Genomic DNA, 10,009 nt, shown 5'->3' with positions numbered 1-10,009 from the left:
TGGGCAGTGAGCAATCCTGTCTGAAAATAAAACATTTTACAATCCACAACCGAGGCTCATTAAGAATGAATGGATTGGCGGGTATAAATAGCTTGCTGCGTTAAGAAGTCAGGAAACGGCATATGCACTTGATGGAAAATCAGTGGCTATGGAGCCTGCTTATTAGCCTAGTCGGCTGCAGCTCTGTGCTAACAAGACACAGGTCACAGGTTCAAAGTCTGCATGGGCCTTGTGGCTTTCCCAGCCTCAGGCCACAGTGACCTCCCACCCCAAGACAGGCGCTAACATGGGGGCATAACAACAAACACACCGGCAGCCCATGGTTAGCGTCTCCCAGTTTCTGATGCAGAAGACCCGCCCCCCCACACACACTGTAATACCCAGCCTCCACTTGAATGCCCTCACTGACAGGAAACTCATTCCCCTGTCAGACACAAAGTACTCAGCTCTGTGGCTGGATGGTAATTAATTGGAAGACACTGGCTGGGTCATCCATTATGTCTAATGGTGGCTGGATGCTAAAAGTTTGCTCTGAGCAGAGATGGGGGACCCTGCTGATGGTGGGTCCTAAGAGTGTGGATGGGGTGGAAACAGGTGCAGCAACACAGGCCATGCAGTCTCAGCCTGATGCAAGCTGCCCAGCAGGCAGAGGGAGCCAAGAGTACAGATAGGCAGAATAGCTCCGGCCACCCTTCCTTTGCCACAAGAACCCCCTTCTTCAGCAGCCTGGCAACAACCCCCTCACTTGAAAAATCCCCTGAACTACCAGACAGGGCCAAGCCAGCCATGTGGTGATGGAGACAAGGGTCAGCCATGTGCTCCACTCGTGAGGAAGAGCCTGGGTCCACAGCCCTCAGTGCAGCCGGCAGCCTACGGCAGCCTACGTGACCTTGTACAGCTTTCCCGTCTCATCCATCACGAAGAGTCAATTTCACCGTCTGCAGCTGCCCTGAGCTTCAAATGAGATAATGACCATGAATCACAGGGTGCCCTGGACCAGCCAGTGCAGCTCCAATGACTCGGCTTCTCTAGGAGGTGCTGGCCCCCTGGGGGAGGCTAGGTCAGGTGGGGATAACTCAGTAAGGGCAACCCCTGATAAGCCTCTGCAGTGCAGCTGAGCCAGACTGGAACCCCAATGGAACCCCAATGCTTGCTTCCACAGGGCGGCAGAGCCTTCCCTGTTTAGGTCAGGATCTTGAAAACATTGCTTAAAACCTAGTAGCCGGTGAAGTGGTATCGAAATCCCAATTTTTTTTTTTTTTTCTTGCAGTTACCCAAATGTAACAAATCCAAAACCCTGAAGTACTTTCTGGGGCAGATCCTGAAGGTAACTAGTGTATCTAAGATCTTGAAGGTATCATCTACGAAGAAATACCCAGCTTAGGAGGACCAGGGCAGGAAGAAGGAAGTGGCAGAAGACTGGAGGGACAGGCTGTGACCTAGGCTTTCTAGAGAGGGGACATATTAGCCTCTGAGCTTCAGAGAGCTTGAGGCAGCTGCAGCTGCACCAAGCCCTGGCCTTTCTGATGTCTGCCATCTCTAAGGGGATGAAGAGGTGGAGGTATGTATACACTGTAGGTGGGGGAGAAGGGTAGGCCCTGATAAGGGGTCAGTGAGCCACGAGCCCTCAGTATTGGTGTGCCACTTGAAACCAGGTGGCACACAAGGCTGGCCTTACCTGACCCTGAGGCTTCCTTGAAGCCTCCTCCTGGTATGAGAGCCAGAGTCTCACTGTGGATGGGCCTACCTGGGGTCACTAACTGGCATCCTTGCCATAAATAAGTACCTCAGACCCAGAGGAGCAAGAATGGAGCAAGCTGAGGCGGTGAGCCTACCTATCCCACAGTTCTCCTTAGGAATCCAGAGGGCAGGGCCACACCTCCTCCATCTTTAATATTTCCAACGACGGACTGACTGGTTTGATTTCACTGTGGTGCTCAGACTGGCCTTGAACTCTATGCTCAAATGATCCTCTCGGCCCAGCCTTCTGAGTACCCAGGAGTTAAAGGCACAGGCCACACCACCCTGCTCCTTGTTTCGCTCAGCATTTCGGGCTATAATGTGTTTCTGGACTCACACGGAAGCAGAACCACACTGGCTCTGGTTATTAAATCAACATGCCTTCTCCCACTGAGTTGACAAATCCCTATGTTCAGCTACCATAAGTTCTTGGGACAACTGTGCTTCAATTTCCATCCAGTCATCGACTTGAGGATCCCGTAATAGCCTCTCTAAGCTCCTCACAAGCCTTAAAACTGAGACACATAACTCATATCCTATGAAATTCACTCTTTAGGGGGAATACAAGACAGTGCTTTTTACTACAGTCATCACACTGGGCAACTGCCACCACTATTCAATTTCAGAACATTTTCGTACACTGTCCTCGCTGGCAGTTCCTCCCCTCCCCCATGCTCCCCACCCCGGCACATGCATCTGTCTATGGGCCTGCCTAGCTAGATATTTTTTTTATGAAAGGGATCATACAATATGTAGCTTTTGACTCTGGCTTCCTTTGCTTAATATGAAGTTTTCCAGGCCTACCCACGTCATAGTACACACACACACATATTCATTCATTCATTCATCTGTCTCTCGGACTCCACACACAAAAAAGGGAATCAGACAGATATTAATATATAACTACAAAAATGGAAGTATTAAGATTTTTTTTTCCTTTTTGAGACAGTGTATCCCTAGCTGGTTTGGAACTTGCTATATAGACCAGGCTGGCCTTGAACTCACAGAGGCCTCCCAAATGCTGGCATTAAAGGCAGCACCACCGCAATCCAGGTAGGCCTGAAGGTTCTACCTACTTTTCTGCCCAGGACTTGTTTATTCCTTGGTAAAGTGTTGTGGGTTGAAAGTTTGTGTCCCCAACCTTAATTCATGTTGGTGTCCTAAACTCCAGGTATTTGGAAGAATTACATGAAGCCTTGGTTAACAGATGAGTATAGTCCTGGGGGGCCGCCCACTGCACCACAGAGGGAAACCCTCACCAGACGCGGCTTGCCAGCACCTTGATCTTGCTCTACCAGCCAGACCTGGGATAAATCAGTCTCTGAAGCACAGGCCACGCGGTCCGGGTGTTTTGCCATGGCAGCTCAAGCATACTAATACAATGAGACTTTAATTCTCTTCGTGCTGCTCCCTATAATTTCCATTTAAAGTTTCCTTCCAGGCATGAAATACTTTTTTATTGCCATCACAAATAGGTCTTCTCACTTCCACCTTCAATTAGTCAGTACGGATTAAAGCTATTGATTTTTTTTAATTGATTTTTCTTTTTGGTTTTTCAAGACAGGGTTTCTCTGTGTAGCTCTGGCTGTCCGGGGACTTGCAGGTCAGGCTGGCCTCAAACTTAAGAGATCTGACTGTCTCTGCCTCCTGAGTATTGGGACTAAAGGTGTGTGTCACCACTGCCCAGCTAAATTACTTTATCTGAAATCTTGTCAGTTTCTAAATTTCTCTATAAATTCCAGTGCCTCGTGGTTGAATTCTTGGTGTACACACCAACTGCAAAGAGGATCGATTCCTTTTGTTCTTTTCTGATATTCAGAAATGGCTCTTTATGTCTTGCTTTTTCTGTGCCAATTAAAAACTAATAAGGGGGTCAGAGAGATGGTTAAGAGCACTGGCTGCTCACGCAGAGGACTTGGATTCAGTTCCCAGCACCTGCATGATGGCTCACAACTGTCTGTAACTCCAGGTACTTGGGATCTAACACCCGCTCTTACCTCTGTGGGCATCAGGCACACTCACGGTGCACAGATATACATGTAGGCAAACCACTCAGACACATAGAATAAATCTGAAAGGAAAAGGTCTAATAATGGCTGGTGCACAGTGAGTGGTAGAGGGTGTGCCTAGCTCACTCAAGGGCCTGGGCTATCCTCAGCACCAGCAGGACACAATGTAACTGAACCAAGCTCAACTACCAACTATCATTGGACTAAGGAGATTGTTGCTTTCAGTTTTCAGGACATGGCTTCAGGGCTTTCTGTTATTATGGTTTTCTTTTGTTACTGTTCTGAGACAGGGGCTTACTCTGTAGCTCAGGCTAGTCTGGAGCTCACTAGAAGTTCATACAAAACTGAGACCAGCCTTGAAATTCAGAAGCCTCCTGCCTCTACCTCCCAAGTGCTAGGGCCCTCTGATACAACCTCCCTGATTCGGCAAACTCTTTAATACGTATGGTTCCTTATGCTGTAGTGACCCCCAACATTTTTTTTGCTGCTTCATAACTATGTTTTTGCAACTGTTATAAATCATAATGTATGTATCTGTGTTTTCCAATGGTCTTAGGTGACCTCCCCCCCACCCCCGGGTAGTAACCCACAGGTTGAGAACCCCTGCCTAGCAGCTCCTGGGCCAGAGGCATCTGTGGCATAATGAAAGCATTTCAACAAACAATGTGGAAAACAGGACATCTGAATTAAAATCAATAAATAATAGACATAGGAAGACATACTCAGACGTGGGCATAGAAACAGTAAAATGACTTTTTCCTCCCTGGAGACTGGCCATGGTTATAACCGTCAACAGCATCACAGGCAGCAAAGAGTCTGGCCAGAGTGCCCACAGTGGAAATGACTAGGTGTGACTAGGTCATTACATGGCCTGACCCCCAGACATAGGAGCTTCAGTTTGCAGATTACAGGTCTAAAGAATATTTATTTCTAGGCAAAATCCAGAAACAACACTAAAGTCTGTTGATAAAGAGCAACGAAAACATGATCCAATAATGTTCAGGGGATTTTATTCATCCACTGAAGTGAAACACAATCTAGATCCAATGGCCTGGAAGGACCCTACAGCATTTTTCCAACAGGGCCTGGCACATCTGGCCCCTGTGTGGCTGCCCCTGTCATCTGAGACAGAGGCAGTCGAACCTCTGTGATTTCTAGGCTAGCCTGGTCTACACAAAGAGTTCCAGGCCAAGCAGGGCCACATAGTAGGACTGTCTCCAAACAAACAAACAAAATTGCAAAAAATGGCAGGTCCACAGGCAAGAGCCTGTTTATATTTGTTGCAAAGCAAATTTAAATGCCTAACTTCAGTGGGCATTTGGTCAAGGGCTATGGTGTAAGGACAAATCGAAGAGGTTACTGGTTTTCATTCCTCACTGAATTATTTAACTTGTGTTCTTATATTATTAAAAATTAATAAAGAGAAACATGGAGGAAGATGGGAAGGCGCCTATCTTGCAAACATCAATTAACTCCTAGATCCCTGTGTATATTGAAAAGTTCATAGCTTGGGGCCAGTGAGGTATCTCAGTGCCTTGCTTCACAGGCCTGGTGACTTGAGTTCAACCTCTCACATAAATGTGGGAGGAGAGAACCCACCGCAAAGTAGACCTCTAGCCTTCCTGGCATGTGTGTGCCTACACACACAAAGAACATACACATAGACCCGCGCACAAATTGAAACAGAATCATTATATATATAATCTATTGCTTACCCCTACATTTCCAACAGGCCACAAGAAAGGAAATGAGGGAGGACTAAGTGCTAGAGCCCAAGGCTTGGGGTGTGGGGATGGAATAAGGGTAGGGAAGAGGGTCACATGGGTGACATGGTGCTAGCCTCAGCTCCATGCCTGTGGGAAGAACTGTGGGCAGGAGGGGACAGTGACCTGGAGTTCCTGAAGCCCCGGGGCCAGGAAGAGAGCTTCCTTGTGAGGGTAGTTGGTTTTATCAGCCACCCAACATCTCTTGGGTCCATCTAGCATCTCATGAACCAGAGGCACTGTGATGTGATGACCCCACCCCAAGCTCCTGCCAGCCTCTTTTGTAGTCTCAGAATCAGGCATGGCTCACTCACTTGCTCAAATATCTGTGGAGCATCTCCTCTGTGCTACTCAGAGTGCTATGTGCTAAGGTACTGGCCTGCTGAGGACAGATGCGGCCCTGCCACAGGACACTGTAGGAATGGTACCCTCATGATGGCTACTCTGACCCCTGAGCTCAGTGAGCCCAACTGTGTGCTGGACAGCTACATGCTCTAGCTTGTCCTGGGTCACCGCCACAGCCGTGAGCATAGCTAGCTGCTGAGCCCCTGGGCACTTGATGGCAGTGGGTGAGGGTGGGGGAGGGGAAGTTACTTTCAGGGCTGGAAAGTGCCAAGGGGATCCAGTCATCAGAGGACTGGACATGGAGACAGGCCTCAGTATACTCTCACAGCTGCCTACTGAGTCAACAGCTACACAGGGGCCAGATCAGCAGCCTCTGCCAGCTCCCAGGATTCCCTGAGGCAGGTGTGATAGAGCCCTGACCACAGGCTACCATGGACCTTGAGGCTACATGAGCTACCATGTAGGGAGGGATTGGAAAGTCCCTTATCACTGGCCATAGCTCAAGACTAGGTAAGGATGGTTCCCACACATGAGCTGGTCTAGCCTCACACAGGTAAAGTAGCCAGAGCTGTGCCCTGTGAGGACATGGTCAGACCTGAGGCAGCCAGGAGACTGCCCTCAGCTGGAAAGCAGAGACTGACTTGAGAGGGCCCAGAAGCTGCCCAGCAACAGGCCATGGCGGCTGAAGAACACATGCTATCAGGTTCTTTGCAGCCCTGCCCTGTGGTTTCTGCACTGACATGACTCTACTCTCCATTGTCCTTCTTTCTTGGGCTCTCCTCCTTTGTTGCAGCCACTTAGCTCATCTTCGGAGCTTAGCTCTGTCCACCCTGGCACCACATACCCCAGTGGCCTCTCTCAGTGCGGGCATAGATGCGATCACTAGCAGCTGTCCCTCCCTGCATCAAGTCACTCAGGAACCATAGGCCTCCAACAGGCCTGATGTAGCAGCCTAAAGGCTCTGCACCTCGTTATCTCAGAGGAAGAGCTTCTAGGCTGCCTGCCAATTCCAAGTGTGTGGGGACACTGGCCTCCTCCCCTGTGCGTCTCCACAGCTGAGGATGTGCCAGGAGTACTGTGTGCCCAGGGTACAGGTCTGCTAGTGAGTGTGTGTGTGAACATATGTGCCAATCTACACGCATGTAGGCATGTGTGTGCCTGTGGATGTTTATGAGCAATGTGTGTGTGTGTGTGTGTGTGTGTGCTGATTGGGAGCAGGTGGGTAGTGAGGACAATGGGCACTTGGGTCCCTCGGGCCTTTTCATAGGCACCCATAGCAACCATCTGAACCTGCTGGTCCATTAGCGTCTGTTCACAGACCTCAGACTTTCTTTAGACTGTGGGATAAGGATGTCCCCAGAGACAGGGACAGGATGGAAGATGGTCAGGCTCAGTGGCTATGACCTCCCTGTGAGGCAGTGTCCCAACTGGGCTGTTCCCCTCGGACCCCCTACCTATAAGGACTCCACAGGCCAGGTCCACCTGCATTCAGCCCTGCACCCCCCACACTTGTTTGTGATGTCAGGGAAAGCTAGACATGGGTCTGAGTCATGCCAGGAAGAGCTGCAGGCATCAGGATGGAGGGAGGCACAGCTGCAAGGAGGGACAGCTGTGAAAGCGCCAAGTGACACGAGGACGAAAATTACCTGAGAAGGGACAGCCAGTACCTAACATGGCTGTTTGCAAGGGTGACTCACAGGGGTCTCATCTCCTGGGACCTGCTGTTTGGTGACCTTTAATTTTCTATCACAAACATGTGTTACCCTTTTGATAAGGAAAAAAAACAGCACACGACATGAAGAGAGTCGGGTCACCTCCCGAAGCCCTTCCAAAGCTGCTGCCAGGCCTGTGATCTTGAGCTACCTCTTCTGCGACAAGCCACCAGCAGGTGTCCCCTCACCCTTCTGGCCCTGTGAAGTGTGGCCCCTACAGGGCAGAAGAAGCCAGACCCAAGGGGAAGGGCCCGGTCTGGAGCCCAGCTCTGGCTTGCACCCTGGGCCTCAGGCTATGTGGCTTTAAGATGCTGCTATTGAATATCCATCCACTCAGAACCCCCTGCTGCTTGTGTGAGACCAGGAAATTTGCAATGAAAACCAGAAACAGGAGCAGCACAGAGCTACACAGAGCCTCTATCGCAGTGGCACAGGCCGTGGCTGCCAGTCAGAGAGGGGCACACACCCATCTCTGGATAGTCACTACAGATACCAAGTCACCCTGTTCATTAGGACCCAGGATCTCCCATTCCTGAGAAATGAAACAGGTGGGGTAAAGATGTGCCTCGGGCCTGCATGAGAGAGATGATCTGAAAACCCTTGCCAACTGACCGAGGGTTGGGGACAGCTCACTGGAAGATGCTTGCCTAGCGCAAGGACCCAAGTTCCATCCTCAGCACTACAAGCAGACAAAAGGCATCCTATCCACACAGAGCCACGGTGCTGCTCCTGCCTCCCCACCCCCAGTTACTGTCCTGCTGGGCAAGCTGTTCCCAAAGGGCCCTGTGGCTGTGTCTCTGTAGAGTGAGCCATCACTTTGTGTTTGAGGTCAGAGATGCTCTCTGCTCGGGAACACGTTGGGGCTGAGGACTACAGGAGTCCCATGGAGGGCACAGGGTTCTTACCTCTCCCTCGGGCCCATGTGTAGACACGGCTGGTTTCAGCACTCGGAGGCTGTGTTTCGGTGGGCTCCACAGGCAGAGGTCGGAAGTGGGGATCATCAGCCCGGCCAGGGGTCTTCAGGGGCAAGATGTACTTGGGGAGCCCTTTGTAGAACCAGGCCCCTGACCTCTTCCAGACCTGTGAAGGAGAGACATGTGCTTAGAGTACAGGAAGTTGCACCGCCCCCCTTCCCTGTGTGGTTCTCTCCATGCAGGCCTACCGTTCCTCATTTCCTGCTTATCAGTGATGTGATGGGGACAGGAAAGTGAGATGTGGGACAGAGTACAAATGAGAATTCTCCTTAGTCAGTCAATGGGCTAGAGTTGATCGAGAATGGACACATTGCAGTAAGTCCTGTGAACTCTGCATCCATCCATATATCCATCCATCCACCCACCCACCCATCTATCCATCCACCCATCATCTATCCACCCATCCACCCATCATTCATCCACCCATCCATCCATTCATGCATCCATCCGTCCGTCCGAGGTATTCTCTTGCTTTCACTTCACAAGTTCTATAAGACCTGTGTGTGTATTGCCAAGCCTAGCTCACCTCCACATCTATTTTATCACCTTCTCTTGCTTCTCTCTGCACAGTGTGATCACAGCAGGGTAGCACCTTAGAGCCTGTAGGGAATGTTATGAACATCATCCACCCACCCGTCCATCTATCACTCCTGTGTCTGGCCCATCACCCACCAGAATCCAAGAGTCTGCCTAGCTACCTCCTGCCCAGCCTGACCCTTTCCCACCTCCAGCACACAGATGCTCAGCAGCTGACCATTCCCATTCACCTGGGCTGGGATCTCTTTGCCAGCTGCCTCACCTGCATCTTCTCTGTCTATGGAGGTTGAGGCTGAACAGGACAGACCTATCCAGTCTCAAGCAGCTGTGAGCAGCTCATCCAGGGCCTGCCAGTCCTGGAGCCTCCCATGATCCTATGCCCAGGTCCCAGTTTCTCAAGGAGAATGTTCTTGGTCCCTCACTATTTTAAGCCATCGTCCCTCTGGCTCCTATCACTGTCCCTCAGCAGAGAGGCCCAGTAATACTACAGTGCCTCGGGCTTGGTGTGGTTGCCTCCAGAGTACAACCAGTGTCTCTTCCTTCTTCTCTGCCTCAGTTTTGTGCTTTTGAGGCCCTGGTCTTCCCACGAGAGCCCTCTATTCCACACAGTCGTCATGGCCTCTCAGAGCTGGTGCAGGAGAAGAGCAGATGACACTGGCTGGGTCCTATCTCTTCCCCTTGAAGATTTGATATAGGAAGACGTGACAAGATCACCCTGGGGTTGGTTGAGAAGGGTACCCCCAGAAAGCTGGGTGGATCCCTAGAAGTTGAGGATACCCACTCTTGTCCAGGATAGGAATGACAGCCAGGAACCCTCTGGGAATCCCTCTGCGCCCTGTCATTTCCAGGATGGCCACCCTGGCTCTCTCTTCTTGCTCCCCATTGGAAGAATCAAGGGCAGAAGAATCAAATGAATCAAGTTGCTGTTT

At 50.6% G+C, this 10,009-nt stretch overlaps 1 protein-coding gene across 4 annotated transcripts in view; it reads right to left on the bottom strand.

The window, feature by feature from the left end:
• Rph3al (rabphilin 3A like (without C2 domains)) overlaps positions 1-10,009 on the bottom strand; it is a 136,412-nt gene that overhangs the window by 14,130 nt on the left and 112,273 nt on the right. For all 4 annotated transcript variants that reach the window (XM_029484108.2, XM_021176264.2, XM_029484107.2 and 1 more), the window contains one exon: positions 8,475-8,649. In XM_029484108.2, coding sequence (XP_029339968.1) covers positions 8,475-8,649 — 175 coding nt within the window. The remainder of the gene's footprint in view (positions 1-8,474; positions 8,650-10,009) is intronic.

Source organism: Mus caroli, unplaced genomic scaffold, assembly GCF_978045245.1.
Source record: "Mus caroli unplaced genomic scaffold, Mus_caroli_1 scaffold_13, whole genome shotgun sequence".
Taxonomy (NCBI): Eukaryota; Metazoa; Chordata; class Mammalia; order Rodentia; family Muridae; genus Mus; species Mus caroli.
This window is presented reverse-complemented; position numbering and strand designations above follow the sequence as displayed.